Source organism: Trichomycterus rosablanca, chromosome 22, assembly GCF_030014385.1.
Source record: "Trichomycterus rosablanca isolate fTriRos1 chromosome 22, fTriRos1.hap1, whole genome shotgun sequence".
In the NCBI taxonomy this organism is placed as follows: Eukaryota; Metazoa; Chordata; class Actinopteri; order Siluriformes; family Trichomycteridae; genus Trichomycterus; species Trichomycterus rosablanca.
This window is the reverse complement of record NC_086009.1, coordinates 6,080,420-6,100,276: the sequence shown is the minus strand read 5'-3', so window position 1 is coordinate 6,100,276 and position 19,857 is coordinate 6,080,420. Positions and strand designations below refer to the sequence as shown.

General features: G+C 38.2%; 3 protein-coding genes across 4 annotated transcripts; 2 read left to right on the top strand and 1 right to left on the bottom strand.

Moving 5' to 3' along the window:
- Positions 1-11: 11 nt before the first annotated feature.
- fbxw9 (F-box and WD repeat domain containing 9) lies at positions 12-5,777 on the top strand. The gene is made up of 9 exons (XM_062985079.1): positions 12-205; positions 1,096-1,250; positions 1,462-1,597; positions 1,674-2,107; positions 2,393-2,799; positions 3,143-3,291; positions 4,543-4,746; positions 4,857-4,922; positions 5,025-5,777. Exons 2-9 carry the CDS (start codon positions 1,147-1,149, stop codon positions 5,097-5,099), a joined length of 1,575 nt encoding a protein of 524 aa, XP_062841149.1. The 5' UTR covers positions 12-205; positions 1,096-1,146; the 3' UTR covers positions 5,100-5,777.
- A 4,075-nt stretch (positions 5,778-9,852) lies between these two features.
- On the bottom strand, positions 9,853-10,879 carry gng14 (G protein subunit gamma 14). The gene is made up of 3 exons (XM_062985083.1): positions 10,803-10,879; positions 10,183-10,332; positions 9,853-9,978 (listed from the first exon to the last, which is right to left on the bottom strand). The coding sequence occupies exons 1-3, from the start codon at positions 10,809-10,811 to the stop codon at positions 9,853-9,855; spliced, it is 285 nt and encodes a 94-aa protein (XP_062841153.1). The 5' UTR covers positions 10,812-10,879.
- On the top strand, positions 10,269-19,105 carry dhps (deoxyhypusine synthase). 2 transcript variants are annotated; one of them, XM_062985080.1, is made up of 10 exons: positions 10,269-10,393; positions 13,002-13,201; positions 14,290-14,442; positions 14,584-14,705; positions 14,906-15,002; positions 15,124-15,210; positions 15,735-15,840; positions 16,405-16,508; positions 16,594-16,719; positions 18,344-19,105. In XM_062985080.1, the coding sequence occupies exons 1-10, from the start codon at positions 10,339-10,341 to the stop codon at positions 18,437-18,439; spliced, it is 1,146 nt and encodes a 381-aa protein (XP_062841150.1). In that variant the 5' UTR covers positions 10,269-10,338; the 3' UTR covers positions 18,440-19,105. The 2 variants fall into 2 exon arrangements, with proteins under 2 accessions (XP_062841150.1, XP_062841151.1); XM_062985081.1 differs by lacking the exon at positions 10,269-10,393 and adding an exon at positions 11,621-11,710.
- The last annotated feature ends 752 nt before the right edge of the window (positions 19,106-19,857 follow it).

Below are 19,857 nucleotides of genomic sequence, written 5' to 3'. Positions count from 1 at the left end.
GGACTGAATAAAGTCATGTTTCAGTGCCAGTTTAATTATAGCAAATTGTAATCCTATTACAAATATGTGTTATTTTACCTTGCTATAAAATAGATATTAATATCACTAAAATATAGTTGATTTTATTTTGCATCCTGGATGTTGGTGACTGAAGGATATATGAGGTAATGGTTACAGATGGATGAGCTGTGCAGTCAGTAACCTGGTGAGTATCAGACAGGATGGATCATCTGTTCACTTCAACTTTTACATACACTTGCAAATGTAAGTTTTTGGCCTGTCATGACAGTGTAGTGTGTTAGGAACAGAATGATTTCTGTAACTGATCTTTTTCTGTGCCTGAAAAGTTCAAACCTACACATACAACAGTTTAATAACTTAAAGTCCTGAATAACATAATTCCTTATAAATGAATGATTAACTACAGCTGGTGACTTTACCCAGCATCCATATAAATAGGGATAGTTTTTCAGAATCTGATGTGGTTTAGGCTTTAATGATGCCATCAGCTTGGTTGGGTGCTCAACATACGTCTGTGACCATCTCTGAGGAAGGGGAAGGTCAAATGAGAAGTGACCTTCATGTCTTTGTAGCAGTGACATCTACTGAGGAGGTTGAGGCACCGGCATCAGCAGCATGTTAAAGCTGCTTTTGTAGTTCAAGACGTAAAACTCTACGCCTCAACAAGCTTTACATCACCAAGGATTTAAAGGCTGCAGTTTAAGAGAAAACGCTTTATAGCTCAAAACCCATGATGATATAAAACTTGCTTGGATGTAAACAAGACAATCTGTGTTCCAGTAGTTTCTAATTTATGCTAGACTTGTATTTGCTGGTACCTGAATAACCTGTTTTTAACTGTATCAGTTACATCTTAGGGGTGTTGGAGCACATCTGACCATCCAGAGTTTTTTTTTAAAGTTTTGGCTATTTAACAACTGTTAAATGTATCTGATTATTTAGACATTTAATCACAGAAAAAAACAGCTGCAGAAATGAATGAAAACCAAAGCCTTACTATGCATACACCTTACTATGTTGGAAAACTTGTGACTTGATTTAAAAATATAAGCAATCTTCCTATATATCCCACAGGACTGGAAAAGTATTGGTTCTTCTGGTCTGTAGTGGGTGGAGTGGATGTGAATGGCGCAGGTCAGAATGCAGGAGGATGAGAAGCAGAGAGAAATAGCAGAGGAAGAAGAACAGAGTTTACACAGCAGCACAATTCCTCACTCCAGTCAGCTAGGGTTTGTATTATTTATACTGTATATCTTTATAATTTTTTCTATCCAACATCAATCCTATATTAAAGAAAGCTAAGACTGACCTAGATAGTGACATACTCTGGCATGAAGCAAACTTTAAAAAAAGTGGGAGATACCTGCAGCTATGGGATCTGTTTTGGTAACTCTGCCTTCTCTGTTCTGTTTGCTTTAAAGTGCTAAATTGTTTCCACAGACTAAACCTAAGACCATGCAGTTACGCTTTAGAGACAAACCCTTCACCCTTAGGTTTACTGTCTCTGCCGTGGGAGATGGTTGCTAGAATAGCCTCACACCTCTCCGCACAGTGCATCCTCAATGTCCTGCCTCAGGTAAACTTCAGGCTTGATCATTATGCTCAGACTGGTTGTTTATTTGCTGTTCTGAAGCCTAATCCTTCACCCTCAGGTGTGCAGAGCTCTGGGGCAGGTGGGAGAGGACGCCTCAGCCTGGCAGCTCCGGGCTCATCGACTCACAGGCCCTCGGAGCTCGTTTCCCGTCTGTCCGAGGGAGAACTTTGACTGGTCCACAGCGTGCCTGGAAATGGAGCAGCTCATCGAGTGGTGGGTGAAGGAGGACGAGAAGGCGGAGACGGCGCACAGGGTGGAGCAGGAACGAGAGGTACAGGAGGAAATGGAGCAGGACAGAGCTGACAGACCAAATGGAGAAGGAGCGGAGGTGCTGGTGAACGGTGCAGCGCATGAAGATGTGGAGGAAATGAGGCTAGAAGAAGAAGCTCATGAAAGACCTGGAGAAGGAGAAGAACAAGGAAATGATGTAGTCCTCATTAGAGAGGAAGGAGGAGAAAACGGTGCTGAAGAGGGTGGTCAAGATGACAGCAGGTATGTGCTCATGTTACATTTTTATTATTTTACATTTTTGGCATTTAGCAGAAGCTTTTATCCAAAAGGACTTACAGTACTGTGACAGTACATTGTCTAAGCAATTGAGGTTTAAGGGCCTTACTCAAGGGCCCAGCAGTGGCAACCTGGCAGTGGTGGGGCTTAAACCAGTGATCTTTTAATTACTAGTCCAGTACCTTAACCTCTAGGCGACAACTGATTTAGATTTGATTTATGATATATAAGTGATTTTTAACTTTTCCTCTTTTTTATTGTGGATTTAAGGACGAACTCTCTGGAGCACATAACACTCTCATCAGGCCACATTGCTGACATTAACGCCGTCTTGCTGGTTGGCGGCGAAGGCTTGGTGTGTGTCACTGGCTCCAGAGACCGTAACGTGAACCTGTGGGACGTACGCAGTGGGTCTAATGGGGTTCTACTGAACACGCTCAAAGCCCGTGGTAACTTCAGCACGACACACCGTGGCTGGGTGTGGTGTCTCGCAGCCAGCGGTAATCTCCTGGCCTCTGGCTCCTTCGACAGCTCTGTGAAACTGTGGGACCTACAGGCCGGAGGGGCAGAGAGGATGGTGCTGAAGAGTCGTGCTGCCGTCCTCTGTCTCTCCTGTCAGCAACACATGCTGTTTGCTGGATCACATGATCAAAAAGTCAGCATATATGATACTAGAGGTTAGTGGCCTAAATATATATGCTAGGTTCAATGATTTATTTATTTTTTGTAAATTATTACTGTATTTCTGATGTGTTTTATTGGGTTTAGGAAAGGTGGCTTTGACTTTTAATTAAACAAGGTTGAAAACTAAACGTCAGTTTTTATCTCTAATGTTAGTCTTACGACACGTCGTGTGATTGGTCTCTCATTACAACGCCAACCTCACTTTGTACTCATTCTTGCTGTTACCACAGAGAAGTTCATAATTTGTGTAACTTCCTGTTACTGCTGTACTTGTTCTCGTCTCTGATGATGTCATCTGTTATTGCATTAATCTGTGATGTCATTTCTCTACCACAGCGACACAGCCACTGGTGAAGAGCCTTCGTCTCCATGGTGATGCCGTATTGAGTCTGGCATCTGATGAACAATACATTCTGTCCGGCAGCAAAGACAACACGGTGGCTGTGTATGACCGGCGAGCCGGGAAAGTCCTAACGAAAGTACAGGTACACGTATGCCATGTTCACTGTATATTTACAAGAGATCTTAGACTTATATTAAGTCTAAAGTCTATTTAAGACCTTTCCTGTTTCAGCAAGACTCTGTCCAGGTACTCGAAATGAGGTTTTTTAAGAAATGGTCGCTGGTGTAAAGGAACTTCAGTGGCCCTAACCCTTACCTCAACCTCATGCAAAACCTATGGGATAAATTGCAACATTAATTGCTAGTTTGGCCTCCTTATCCAACATCAGTGCCTGACCTCTCGAATGAGCTTTTGAAATAGGTTGTAATAAGGTTTTTCTTTAGAAAAATAAAAGTTGCTATAGCCAAGACAAAAGACATTGACATTTTCAGCATTTAGCAGACGCTTTTATCCAAAGCGACTTACAGTTGTGACAGTATACAGTCTAAGCAATTGAGGGTTAAGGGCCTTGCTTAAGGGCCCAACAGTTGCAACCTTGCGGAGGTGAGGCTTGAACCGGCAACCTTCTGATTACTAGTCCAGTACCTTAACCACTAGGCTACAGCTGCCCTACAGAGAGGCCAAAAATGGCCAAAAGAGGCCAAGAGGCCAAAAATGCATTTATGTTCATGGTTTGGGAATGGGGTGTCCAATAAGCTTATAAACAGGCTAAACTTAAGAGGATACTACAAAGAATGGGATAAACTGCCTAAATCCAGGTGTATGATTGCAGTCAAAGGGACTACAAAGAATTTATTAATGCTAATGGTTTGGGAATTGGATGCCCAGTAAAGTCATGCTTAGATGCCCCTATACTTTGCCATACCATATAGAGTGGAGTACCAATCACTAGTTTGAGTAACTATATTTTAGATTAAATACACTAGAATCATATGTGTGTGTTAATGTGTTGGAAATTCAACCTTTACTGTTTCGTAAGACAAAGTAGTTGTAAATTCTCACCATTGCCCATGCCATTATAGGCTCCCCACTGTACTGCAAAGTTGGTCAAATAGATGATAATCTAAAGGGTTGAATCCAGTAATGTCCAATTCCCCAACTGTAACCTCCTCCACTGCTTAATAACACTGCAAGATTCAAACCCAAGAGCTTGAGATTCATTCAGAACCAAATCCACAACACAAGCAACTGTGCAAGTCAAGGGGTCCAAATACTTTCTAACAATATACTAACAATATACCAAATACTTTATTTACTACAATAACAAGTCTATGTGAACTAATAAATGATTTTCTTTTTCTCAGTTTCTGACTCTCTGTATTTTTTTCTCTAGCTGCAGTCTTATTTGCTGTCCATGTCGTACAGTGGACATGAGGTGTGGGCAGGAGATAACCACGGACTTCTCCACACTTTTTCCTTAAGCGAAGGTTCCTTAAAGCCTATAGCCCAGTTCAACGTCGGCCACACTTCACTGGTGACAGGTGTCCATCACTCACCTGGGACCCTCTACACATGCTCCTCTGATCGTACCATAAAGGTTCTGTTATCATTGTTATTGTTTGTTTAAGATTGTTATTTTATACATATTGCTGCTTTTCCATGAGGTGGCAATGGCTAACTTCTTTTATGTTCTCTGGTTCGATGTAGGTTCACCTTCCCTGTGCGCCACCAAAAACTCTGTGTACACTTCATTATCAAGCAGGATTAAACGGGGTAGGTGTACTGTCCAACCTTGTTGTGATTTGGCTTCCTTCCTCAAATTTTAAATCAGTAGTCTGATATTAAAAGACTATCATCTTTCTCTCTGTCCTGTAGTTGAGTGTGGAGGCTGATGTGCTGGCGATAGCCTCTGGTGATATAGACGTGGATGTGTGGAGGCCCAAACACTGACAACTCTCAGCTAAGCAATCACGTCATGCTCTGCAGCAGCTTTTTGGAGAGCTGCCTTACCAATTTAGCCAAAGTCACTCCATTTCTAACTTTATCCTTATGTTTATTAGTTGTTAAAATACTATGTTACAAATGTCTTTTAGCTAATTTATGATGAAGTATCTATTGCACCTTGAATCTGCACATGCACTAAAACCAGAGGTTTAGAGGCAGTGCTAATTTAGCAAAATAATAATAATTTTGTTTCTTTCAGATTCAGTGATTAGTAATATATGTATAAAAATGTACAATGCCTTTGTCTGCTTTATTTGTAATGCATGTGATTAACATGAACAATATTTCTGACGTAGCATATTTAAAAACTAAATATGGACACAGACTGGATATTAAAACTAAAACTCGAATATACCATTCACATTGTGGATTTATGCGCAAGCATATATTATTTGTTTATCTGTTGTCTGTGTGTGTGTGCCTGCTCATTATAGTCATTTTCAATCAGTCAGTCATATGCCAGCGGCTCAGTGAATAAATTTATACTTACATCTGTCAAGAGCTGTAGGTCATTTTGTGCCACAGTATGAAGTGTTCTACAGCGAAGCATGTGTTGTACTAACACTGATTGACTGAATAACTGACTTTAGGCTTCCATTAAAAGTGAGTGCCAAGTAAACATAATTTCTGTCCTTTTCTCAGTGCATACATTGTATTGAAAGTGTTGTACATGGGTGTTTCAACTTATTTCACTATTCATGCTTTTTTTTATTCTTTATTTATTTCATGTTTTACCACTACTTTATCCTGGTCAGGGTCACTGTAGGGTTGGGTCCTCCATAAAACTCTTCACCCTTCCCCGACGTAGCTGTATGTAGACTCCTGACCGGCTGAGCACTGCTGGCGATTTGAACCCTGGATCCCAGCACTAGTGGACTAGTGTAATTTATCATATTTTAAATAACTGCTAATAACGTTTGTGCTTCTATAACAACAGTGTAACAGAGTTATTCAGATGTAAGGGCTAAAGCTCTGTCAAAAAAGCATATTATAGGTAGCATCTCTAGCTTTCATCTGCTACTTTAGCATATAGTAATGAATTATTTCATAGCTGGATTGAAATTCACCTCATTGAAAGCTTGGGAGATTAAACACTAGAAGAAATTACTAAACACAATATTTAATTTCAGCATTAAACTTAAAATGGTTTTATTTACATGTTGAATTAACAATTAACAGTTCCTTTATAATGCTTGTTTTTAAAATGATGTCATTTTAGCCACATTCTTTTGCTTTTACTGCAGCTTATGTGCAATCAGTCTGGCAATCATTTTGTCACCTTGAACTTTGTGTGTTTGTGTGTATTTTATCTAATAAAGATTGTGTAAAGTCAAAACCATAAAGAATAATGATTTATTTGGTTACAGTGATCAAATGCTAGGGGTGGGTGGACCTGTCCAAATATCAGTAGTATCAATATCAACGCTGGTATTGGAATCGGATCAATACTTTAGTTTTACTTTTTTTCCACTACATTCAGTACGTTTCTCCCGTTTCATAAGAAAGTAGAGACCATGTCTGTACAGACGCCGCTCCGCTCACATCTTACATGCACACTGCTCTGCTGTGTTTTGTTGTTGTATCGTCACGTTATGTTGTTAAAATCATAACAGATATTAGTACATTGGTAGGCATTGAAAGATTGTTTTTGCATACTTTGCACATTCAGAAATAAGGAAATAATATTTATGGAAATAAGTGTAAATTATCCGTACGTAAAGTACGGACGCATCTTACGCATTCTACGCAAACGAATCGGCGCATGCGCAGTGGGGCTCTCATGCCTTGCGTTTGTGTTTTCATGAATAAGTGCTCCTTTTTTGACTTTGTGCTTATAAATGACATCAGAAATTTACATATTTATTCACCCAGCAAACACAACTACGTGGTATAAGTTGTGATGGTAACGTTGTGAGGAAGTAAAGCACCAGAAACAAGAAATCGGACCGCTTTAAACATCTTAATTTACCTACAACTCTACTGAGAGCAGCTACTTACAAAAACGTATGTATTACAATATTAATATAACAGAGTTATAAATACAGAGTGCTTATAGAAGCACAAATCTCTGCAATTAGCTTAGCAGCTAACACAAGCAACTAAGCTAACAAGTACATGTGTTGTTTACCTTGGATATAAATTCACAGCTGTAATGTCTTACGGTTCAGAAGTCTATATTGTATATTTATTTCGTAATAATAATAGTGAAGGTGTATGAGTTTGGGTTTAAGTCAGTATCCCAGCGGTGAACTAGTTGGCTAGGCTAGGTATTGACACCTTCACACGGCTGTTCTAACCTTATTACTAGGGGTGGGCGGATCGATCCAAGTATCGATAGTATCGATACTTCAGTTGTACTTTTTCTCCGCTACATTCAGTCGGTTTCTCTCGTTTCATCAGAAAGTAGAGATCATGTGTGTACAGACAGCAGCAGCTCCTCTCACAGCTTACATGCTCACCTCGCTCCTGATCTGCTGTGTTTTGTTGTGGTACCGTCACGTCACGTGACTAAAGGCACCGAGAGACCAAACACATGAGAGAGAGATTTCAGAACAGTTCTGTGTATATATACATATGTTTATAGAATACATTGTTATATATTGTCTGTATATATTCCTGTAAATTTGCTAAAATATCTTTATTGTTTTTTTATTTTATCTTTATTTACTTTTATTGTTTATTGTTTTGTCATCTTTTGCTTCTTTTGTAATTCTGTTATTTTCGTTGTAATGCTTTGGCAACATTGTTTCCTACAGTCATGCCAATAAAGCTACTTTGAATCTTGAATCTTGAATCTTGAAAGAGAGAGAGAGAGAGAGAGAGAGAGAGAGAGAGAGAGAGAGAGAGGAGGACATTTAGTTTTATATTATTGTATATTCCCAGCTAACACAGAACGTTCCCGTAACGTTAGATTTTGGTTCCCCTATGGTTATTTTTAGGGAACCATCCCATAACGTTATGGTAACGTTCTATTTTCGTTAAAAAAATCAGCGCTGTTCCCGGAACGTTCCGGGAACTATGAAACCTAACGTTCTCTCATGGTTTTATGAAAACTAACAGAGAACGTTATCTAAAAGTTGCCTTAAGGTTTTCTTTCTTATGTGTTTAAAGTAACGTTCCAGTAACGTTCCCGGAATTTTATGGAAATTATCGTGTAAAATATACTTGGATGAAGTTTGAACGCACTTTACGCACTTTGCGTAGATTACGCAAATTCACGAAAACTACCCATGATGTAGGTCAGCTTCGTGAATCGGAGCATGCGTAGTGAGGCTCTGTTTCGTCTGCGCATGCGTAGTGAGGCTCTCATTCCGTGTGTTGCTGTGTTTTGCTGAATAAGTGCTCGTTTCTATTGAATTTGTGCTTTTAAATGTAAACAGATTAGCATCTGTTTTTAATTTTAAATGAACAAGGACACATATATTTGGTCTTTATTTAAAATGTACGTATTTATTCACCCGGCAAGCACAACTCTTTGGTATGAGTTAGTTAGCCGCTTGGTGGTGATACGCTGTGAAGTGACGAGAAAGTGAAACATCCAGAAATGAAATCTAACCGCTTTAAACATCTGAATTTATCTACAATTATACTGAGAGTAGCTATTGACAAAAATGTATTACACTATTAACATGATAGAGTTATAAATACAGAGTGCTTATAGAAGTAGGAATCACTGCAATTAGCTTAGCAGCTAACACTAGCGACTAAGCTAACAAGTACCGGTGTTGATCTTGTACCTTAACTCACAGCTGTAATGTCTTTCGTATAGTTAGTGTACTGCACACGGTCCAGAAGTCTTTATTGTGTATTTTTAATAATACTTATGGTGTATGAGTTATTTGGGTAATAATTAATAACACAGTAATAATTTTGTGTATTTTTTCTAAGCCAGAGAAGTGCAGTGAAAGAAGGACATTTATTTTTATTATTGTATACAATTGTTTGAAAAACCTCTAACTGAAAATAAAGTTAAGTTATTTAATAATTTTGTGTATTTTGTTTATTTTACAAAAACAGAAAACCTTTGTTGTTGTATAATTGTTTCTGATCAAAAACCTCAGACTTGGTTCATTATAGTAGTAAACGTACTTTTTATTAAATAATATAATTAATGGTCAAAGTATATTTATGATACATTAAATCATCAATAATAACATGACACTTCTCTCCCCTACATTAAAGTAAATAAACTGCTTTTATAAGTAAAAAGTATCAGTATTGGTACGGGATTTTTTTAATTCATTCATCACTACAGTTTAGACACAAACTCTGCTCAAAATATGTAAATATCCACAATAACTTACAAAGTTAGTAAGTTACTTTTTGGAGTAATCTCCACATAAAAACTAACAAAATGGATTTTATATATAAATATAGTATGTAGAACACCTAACTGCTTTTTTAATATTAAAGTAATGTAAAAACATATGAAGAACATTTTGATCAAAGCAACACTAGAAAATCGAGCTTGTTTACAGTGCTTTTGTTGGTCACATTTTAGACATGCCCCAAGAGTTCTCCATTCCACCAAAATCTATACTGCTTACAAATAATAATACAGACTCCCTTGCTTAATGGGTAGCATTGTATTACACCCTAGTTGTATGGGGAACACAAAATTACTATCTGTTTACTGGCGCCAAAATTTAAATCAGTGCACCTTTAAACAGTTTATATTGTGTTGGGTTGCTTTGTTTTCTCAGAGTAGCACACATGTTTTCTTGTCTTTGAAGGGGTTGGATGAGGCAGCAATTCCTGTAAGGAGTGGATCTCCACGCCGGTGCTCCTGACAGTACTGCACTAGCTGAGCAGCTGCTGCTGAGATCTAATAGATAAGATATAGATGGATAGATGGATGGATACTTGACTAATGTAAAAGGAAATTACAAATTACACATCATCAGCTTTGTTTATTGGGCCAACTTTATACAATTCAACATACAGCAAGTTCTTTATATTTCAAATAGCAGGTTTAAAGATGAAATTATAAGGTTCTGTTTTACAGTGTAAACACACACCTTTGGCTTACCTTGATCCTTTCCAGACTTGCCTCCAGTCTCAGCTGCTCCACAGCTTTTTGGGCTTGCAGCACTGTGGTGCTACTATACACTTTACCAGCTTCCATCGTACAACCAGAACCAGCAGTTGAAGAAAAGTCTCTCTCTGATGCTACCGTGTCCTGTGAATGGTTCAGTTTATTTACCAGAACGTTGAGTGTGTTTCTTTAACCTCATGTATTGGTAAGTTTCGCTGCATGCATTCAGAGTAGCTATTCTAGGGATGATAAGTTTGTGTAGGCTCGTGCAGAGGTGCTGACCACCTTTTCATGGCTATTTAACTTGGGTTCAATTGGCCTTTTCCCTACAGTGCGTGTGAAGAACACTTCAAAGTGTCCTATGATGTGGCTGAGTTGAAAGGTCATAAAGGCAGGTGTAGAAATATCAAGCCAACATCACACACTTTTAGAAAAGAAAATCCCTGCAGGGGCTGAATGAAGTATTGTGCTGACATGCTGTTTTGTGTGTGTGTATGTGTGTGTATTTTTTGATAATTTTAGGGTGGTACAGGACATAAAATACAATTAACAATAGAAAGCATTGTATTTATATTATTTATCAGCCCTCCCCTTCCCAATTTCTTCTTCTTTACCTTAAACATAATGAGGGTGAATTGGCTCCTTTACATTGCCCTTTGGTGTGAGAGTGAAGGTGTGGTGCCCTGCAAGGCATTAGTACCCTGTCCAGGATGTATTCCGAGCTCCAAAATAGAAAGGAAGGGTTTGTTTAAATAAATGAGGAAAGATTCAGTAAATAAATGGGTTCAATTCCCAGGTGGGGCAGTCTGGGTCCTTTCTGTGTGGAGTTTGCATGTTCTCCCCGTGTCTGCGTGGGCTTCCTCCAGGCACTCCAGGCACTCTGGTTTCCTCTCACAGTCCAAAAACATGCAAGGGAAGCGAATTGAAGATGCGGAATTGTCCATGACTGTGTTTGACATTAAAAGACTTGAACTGATGAATCTTGTGTAACCAGTAATTACCTGTTCTGTCATGAATGTAACCAAAGTGTGTAAAACAGGGCAGTGGTAGCTCAGTGGTTACAGTACTGGATTAGTAATCATAAGATTGGCGGTTTAAGCCCCACCACTTCCAAGTTGCCACTGTTGGGCTCCTGAGCAAGGCCCCTAACCCTCAATTGCTCAAAAAAAATTGTGTTCAGTCATCATTGTAAGTCGCTTTTGATAAAAGCGTCTCCTAAATAGTGTAAATGTAATGAAATGTAAAACATGACGTTGAAAATCCTAATAAATTTTATTAATACATAAAATAATTTATTAATCATATTTAATCAACATACAAAAACCATACGAATATTTTTGCTAAAAACATTAGCCTTGGTCCACTCAGAGAACGCGTTTTGTACTGAGGAGGTTTGTCCCTGTGAGGATGCCGTATACCGAAGCAAAACGTGGGGAGAGCGGAGCAGTCAGTGTAATGCAGTGCGGTTTATTTAGTATCTGCTGCTGCTCCTATTAATAAGTCTGTTAACCGGAATAAGCAGGTAATTTATATCTTTATAAACTTAATTATTCAACTTCATTAACATTCCCATTTAATACTAAAGCTTTGAGCTGGCAAACCATAACATAGTGCTATTAGCCTTAACATGGTGCAATGTTGTGGTTGCTGTCCAAACAACATACTACTGCACTAAACAACATGCCAAATAAATAATTACTGTATATACTTTACTAAATAACATGCTATTTTCTTCTACTTCATTTTTAATTACATGCGCTTATTCTAAATTTGATGCCAGTACTACACAATAAAAAGTTGTGACGCTGTATTTTATTATTGTGTTACATTACCTTTCAAAAAAGTTATTGAAGTGATATTTAAAGTTGGCTTGATAGAACACATCAGGTGCTTAAAAGTGTCAAAAGTCTGTGGACTGTATTTTGTGCTTCATAATGTGCCACACATTTTCAATAGAAGACAGTGTTGGACTGCAGGCAGGCCAGTCTAGCACCTGCATTCTCTTAATACGAAGCCATGCTTTTGTAATATGTGTAATAATGTAACTTATGTTTGTATTTATTCTAACAATGTTAGAGTACTGAAACATTAAGGACAGTGTTTAGTTTTCAGCCATGAATGCTTTGTATAGTATTTGCCAGTGTTTGGTACCTAGAGCATGTTTTAGGACTGACAAAGTTGTCATAGCGATAAGCTACTTTTACTCAACACACCATCCTGTACTACCCACTTCTTGTTTATTGGACAGCAATAAAATCACGGTCAACCGCTGGTTTAAATTAAATATACCAGTAAACCAGACAGAGATTCATGTGGTGACCAAACTGCTCTACTGTTATGACCTTTGAGGAGGCTTTACATTAACACACAACTGATCCAAAATGGTGTGCAAAGTGCATACTATTACAAAGATTTAAAGTTTGCTACAAAAGTATCCAACACGACTACAAAATATTTTGTAAAAATGTAGCATTGTTTCACAATCAGTTGAGAGGCTAAATTGTACATTAATGATATACTCATTCAGCCAGTTACATGGACCTTATAACTTTTTTGTCTGTGTAATTTCTAAGCACAGCTAACCATTGTTTCTGTGCACATATTGTACCATGGGGCAGCCATAAAGATGCATGTCAGATTGTAAAATTTATGAAAATTGTGTAAAGTTACACCTATCATCAATGCAATGATAACAGAAATGGGACAGCTAGAAAGGGTCAATTACTTTTTCAAACCACTGTATTTTTGCCATATTGCCCAACCCTTGCTAGTTGCCATTTATAAAAGCTGTACATTTTTATTTGTTTTTTTAGTAATCATGGCAGATAAGGCCCTGTCCACCGCCAGAGAGGCTGTCCTATTAAAAAGTGAATCTCTGGCTGAGGATCTACCACAGATCAGAGGTTATGATTTTAACCAAGGTGTTGATCACAGAGCGCTACTGAGCTCCTACCTCACCACAGGCTTCCAGGCCAGCAGCTTTGCAATGGCCGTGCAGGAGATCAATAAGATGGTAAGTTCAAACAGCTTTTCCTTCTCTAGTGGAGAGTGTGCTTCTCACAGTTTTATTTATGTTTTCTTTTACTTTATGTACAGGGGTTGGACAATGAAACTGAAACACCTGTCATTTTAGTGTGGGAGGTTTCATGGCTAAATTGGACCAGTCTGGTGGCCAATCTTCATTAATTGCACATTGCACCAGTAAGAGCAGAGTGTGAAGGTTCAATTAGCAGGGTAAGAGCACAGTTTTGAAGGAAAAACAGAATTAAATGTGCACCTCAACTCTCCTGTTTCCACCAGAACTGTCCGTCGGGAGCTCCACAGGGTCAATATACACGGCCGGGCTGCTATAGCCAAACCTTTGGTCACTCGTGCCAATGCCAAACGTCGGTTTCAATGGTGCAAGGAGCGCAAATCTTGGGCTGTGGACAATGTGAAACATGTATTGTTCTCTGATGAGTCCACCTTTACTGTTTTCCCCACATCCGGGAGAGTTACGGTGTGGAGAAGCCCCATAGAAGCGTACCACCCAGACTGTTGCATGCCCAGAGTGAAGCATGGGGGTGGATCAGTGATGGTTTGGGCTGCCATATCATGGCATTCCCTTGGCCCAATACTTGTGCTAGATGGGCGCGTCACTGCCAAGGACTACCGAACCATTCTGGAGGACCATGTGCATCCAATGGCGGTGCCGTGTATCAGGATGACAATGCACCAATACACACAGCAAGACTGGTGAAAGATTGGTTTGATGAACATGAAAGTGAAGTTGAACATCTCCCATGGCCTGCACAGTCACCAGATCTAAATATTATTGAGCCACTTTGGGGTGTTTTGGAGAAGCGAGTCAGGAAACGTTTTCCTCCACCAGCATCACGTAGTGACCTGGCCACTATCCTGCAAGAAGAATGGCTTAAAATCCCTCTGACCACTGTGCAGGACTTGTATATGTCATTTCCAAGACGAATTGACGCTGTATTGGCCGCAAAAGGAGGCCCTACACCATACTAATAAATTATTCTGGTCTAAAACCAGGTGTTTCAGTTTCATTGTCCAACCCCTGTATGTATGTATGAAAATGTTTTGCTGTTACTCTTTTAGATTGAGCGGCGTCTGGAGCTGGTGGAGGAACAGGAGGGCACCGGGGACTCTCAGCAGCCTTGTTCAGGTTGTACCATCTTCTTGGGCTACACCTCCAACCTCATAAGTTCTGGTGTCCGCGAGTCCATTCGCTACCTCGTCCAGCACAAGATGGTATATAAAGCAGTAAAGTCTGCTTGCTTCAGCTTTCTGTTTTTGCCCTACGTTTCCAGATCTGATTTTTTTGTAAGCCAGTTCTACCTATAATTTAGTGTGTCTATATGTGTGACCTTGTTATTTGATGTTTTAATGTAGGTAGATGTAGTTGTTACCACAGCAGGTGGTGTTGAAGAAGATTTAATTAAATGTTTGGCACCCACCTACCTGGGTGAGTTCAACCTTCCAGGAAAAGAGCTTAGACAAAGGGGCATCAACAGGTAAGCCACTGTTTACATACCATACAACATTATCAATGGTACTTTTTGCATACACCAGTTTATTAGTCTGTTTATATACTGTTTGTTTATTAAGCTTTTTGTGGCCTACATAAATGCAACTCTACTGTTTCTTTATTTCTACTGACGTTTTGTATTTTAGTTGCCATATTTATTTATTCAATGCTTTTTTTTAATTTTAGAATTGGCAATCTCCTCGTCCCCAATGATAACTACTGTAAGTTTGAGGACTGGCTGATGCCCATCCTGGACCAGATGGTACTAGAGCAGAAAACAGAGGTCAGACAAGCTAATTTTTATGAGCTATTTGTGATCAAAACTAAATTACATAAATTATTTTAAGAGATACTGAAAACAATCCTGAATAGAGATAAAGGTATGTTCTATGTTTACTACTTAGGGCACACACTGGACTCCCTCAAAACTGATCCACAGACTTGGCAAGGAAATCAACAACCCTGAGTCTGTCTGCTACTGGGCTTATAAGGTGTGATACAAGTTTATTGATCTTTTACCATAATTTAACTAAAATGCTGCATTCACACTGGCAGTGAAGTGATGTAACAAACCAGCTGGACCAGTAGGTAGAGCAACTGCTTACAATAAATAGTAAAAATGAAGCAATTTGGTGAGCTTCCAAGATTTTCTCCCACTCTCGGGATGTTCTATGGATGCTGGGTGTGTTTTTTTTATTTTTATAATTACATTAACAACCAATGTAGATAACCTGGCAACAATATACTATAACGTGTCAAATTAATACAGCTCCAGCAGTATCAGAAAAAAGCAAGGCCAGGCTGGTATGAATATATAAATCAACCAACCATGACACCTTCCTTCATGGCTGGTTTGTCGGGCTGAAATCTGGCAACCCTACTAGCTTGCTGCCAATGTGAATGTATAATAAATCTAGCAAACATAATTAAACCATATTTGCTTTTATATACAAAATAGTTTTAAAAGGTGACAAAATAATTCTCTAACTTTGTCTTTAAAAATTTTTTTTTTTAGAATGACATCCCAGTTTTTAGTCCCGCTATCACAGACGGTTCGCTGGGCGATATGATCTACTTCCATTCATATAAGAATCCAGGGCTGATCTTGGACATTGTGGAAGGTATGCTCTTTAAACACAGATTCTAGTGTATTTGATACTTCTACTTTGTAAATACACTTATGGCCCAGCATTTGTTTCATGATCAGTTTAACCCTTTAATGGTTGGTTGAGTTTACTTTGAGTTTAAATACTTGGGTTAAAATAAGCTGTATTTAAATAATCTTGTTTGGGTCGTGTCTACTCTTTGGTTGACGTGTTAAATTCAGAAATATTGATAATGACACTGTGGTTTTAAGAAAACAGCCTGTCTAACCTATATGGCAGTGGTAGCTCAGTGGTTAAGATGCTCGACTAGTAATCATAAGGTTGCCGGTTCAAGCCTCACCACCACCACTTTTGGGGCCCTGAGCAAGTTTCTTAACCCTCAACATTATTTTCTTGATGAGACCATTAAAGGGTTGTTCTGCTGAGCCATTAGCTTAAGTTCAACCCTGACCATCCTGCTTTTTAAAACAAGTTATACGAACTATAAATTTATCACATGGAGGTCCATTTCCATTAATGGATGGCTTGAGCATGATGAGTTCTTATCCATGTTAATTGTTTTTTTTCTATTTTGCATAGATATCAGGAGGTTGAACTCTAAAGCCGTGTTTGCTAAGAACACTGGTATGATCATACTAGGAGGAGGCCTTGTGAAGCATCACATCTCAAATGCTAATCTAATGGTGTGTAAAGACCAGCAAGCACACGGATCACTTGCATTGTTTTATTTCAGAAATACTGGACTTAACCCTCTTTTTTGTCTTACAGAGGAACGGCGCAGACTTTGCAGTGTATGTGAACACGGGGCAGGAGTTTGATGGATCAGATTCAGGAGCCAGACCAGATGAGGCTGTGTCCTGGGGAAAAATCCGTATGGATGCCAAACCTGTCAAGGTAACCTGTCAATTTAAGTTTGATAGCCTGTATTGAGGGTGGATCCTCAATCCTTGCGAATCCAAAACAGGCTCCCTTTTGTTAAATAAGGTGAAATCACATATTTAAAATCATTTGTGACAAACATGGCAAGGAATTTTTGTCTTCTTCTCTTTAAACAATTTAAATCACACCACAAGTTTGTCTGTTTATATAGTAGCATTTTCTAAGGTTTGCTGAATTCCAAGTGGATTCCTGTTTTATAAAAATGAGTGAGGACCAAACCATATGGTTAGCAAAATTTCTGTATTTGAACTTTTACTGTACTTTTTTACTTTTATGAATTCTACTTCTTTTTTTTCCTATCAGACAGCCTAAATCTTTCATTAAAAAGCCTCCATAATTTAAATCCTCTATTTTTTTTATTATTCTAAAAGTTTCTAGTGCTGTTTTCTCCTCTTTTTCACCGTTAAAAGCTGCTTTTCACCCTTGTAAAATATCCTTTATTTTTTTATGTTAATAACCTCATGGACCTGTTCACTCACATTTGTGAGCAGATGTTTCTCCACTAGTGGAAGCATGGAGTGTCTCATTCTTTAGTATGTCTGTTATGAGTTAATCCCTACATCCCTGTGCAACACTCACATTACCTCACAGTTGTAGTAGTTGCATTCTGGCTTTTTGTCCCTCTTGCTTTTCATACAGCTACTTCATCCCGGCTGTTGTAATGTTTGTGTCAGAACCACTCACTGTGTGCCCTCAAAAATGCTTTCCACAAAAATATCCTGTTGCTTTTAATATATAGTAAAAATAATATCTCTTTTTTTGCTTCCATGTGGGCTACTTTAACTTCTTTAAATGTATTTCTTCAGCAGTCTACTGCTTTAATTGCCAAATACCCCAAGCTTACAAACCCTTGTGAAAAGCCTTTCTAGCATAATGAAGGCTGGTATGGAAATATTAATGGAAATGGTTTTGAAATGGGATATCCAACAAGCTCATGGTCGTGTGTCCACCTACTTCTGGCACTTTAGCATATATAGAACAGTTCACTGTGTGTTGTGATTAACTTGCATGTTGTTTTGCTAATAACAAGTTGAGGACTGCTATTGTTCTGATGTGTAAGTGTTGTGCTAGCTTGTAGCAAATATGAGAGTTGAAGGTGTGACTTGTCTTGATTGATTTGCTTCAATCAGAGTAAGGGACAATGTGTGTATTTCATTTTTATTTTTATTTTAAACCCTATTTATGGAAACTGAATTGTTCCTTCTCTTGGTCTTTCACCATCTACCATACATAATATTGTGAAAAGATTCAGGGAATCAAATGAAATCTCAATCTGTGTGGGACAAGATTAGAAACTTCTGTTAAATGTGTAATAAATACAGCCACATGGGCTCAAAAGTTCTTCGCAAAACCATTCACTCGACACTGTCCACCACTGCAAGAAAGGCAATCTGAAACTATTACGCAGTGAAACAGAGAACATGTGCTGTGGTCACATTAGTCCACTTTTCAGCTTGTTTTCAGGAAGTGGCATTGGCGATTTGTGTATATGTGTGCAAGTACTATTGATACTATATAATGACTATTGGTTGTACATCTGTACTAATATGCCCTTGGTATCTGCGTTGTGTTTTGGTAGGTCTATGCAGATGCCTCTATAATCTTCCCTCTGCTGGTGGCTGAAACTTTTGCACAACAAGCGGCCCGATTGACAGTTGATAAAAAGAGCGATTAATTGTTCGCTCATCTTTCACGTTCCGTCCCTCCATCATTCTTCTGTTTTTATTTTCTTTTTTGTGTCTGTTTGTCTACCTGGTTTCAACTACTTGTTTAATCTTTATTTTATTCTTATTTATTAATGTATTATTGATCTTAATAGGTTATTTTGTTAGCACTATCTTTTTGTTTCACTCATTGTTTTTGACTTTCCACTGTCTGTTTTTAGAGTGAAAAGAATTTAATTACTCAAGTTCTTTATATTGTTATGCTGTATATAAATGAAAAGTTTGTTAAAGAATGAAATAAGCTGCACAAATCATATAAAGTCATCAGTCATTGTTTTTATCTTTTGCTGCTACAGCAACTTGTTAGCATGTATTTGGCTAGCATGTAGTATGGAGTTTTAATAACCTGTATGTTTAGAGAGAAAAACTCAACACATCACCTCTAAAAACAAAATTCTGTGCATTTTAATGGAAGAATATGGAGAAATAAAGCATAAACTGTGGCATGTGCAAACAAGGGCACCTTTACCATTGCTATTATACAGTATACTATAAATATATACTATATTAGACTATACATATATATTCTACTTTTTCCAATATGTATGTTCCAATAAGTTTCGCATATAAATAAAAACAATATTTAGTAAAGTGTTACTTTGTCCCTTGCTAAATAAAAAAAGAGTAATGTAAATTTTTCCTTACATAAAATTCAGTTTATTTAATTTTAACTTTATGGCGTGGTCTCCTAATGCTTTGTATGTGGTTATGATATATTACAGCTGATGTCTATTGGTACTGGTTGGAAACCCAGACCATGATTTATATTTGAAGCCTTATTTAGACCCCACAAGCTCGTGGGAAACACTACCACCCTATCCAGACAATGCATCTGCTTGTGTTTCTGTAGTATCAGTATTTTGCCAATAGATGACGCTCTTGCACCACTTACTCTGTAGACCCACACACTTACATTAGACCCACGCGTTTTGATTTTCGGCTCTTTACAGTGAGTCGTTTTATTTCAGCAGTTCAGCAGTTATTTATATTATCAGTTCAGCAGTAAGAGTCGACTCTGTCAGCTTCCAAACTGTTCTTTAAGTAGCTGCTTTTTTGACTGCTTAGCTGGTCCAAATGTGTTGACTCATTGAGTCGATTCTTTCGACTCAAACTTCGTTGGTTATAATTCAGGTTGTTAAACAATTCCTAATGTATCTGATTGTAATGTGAGTGTTGCATTTGTTTTTAAGAACTATAAAACCAATGAAACGAAATCCCTTATTAACAAAAGTAATCAGACCCTTTGCTGTAGTAATCGGTTAGTTAAATACATGCACTGAAGTGTATTAAACGAAAATGGTTAAATTCTAGCTTACAGTGAGGGTTCATTTGGTGTTGGGTGACCTTTTTGACCCAGTTAATAAACGTT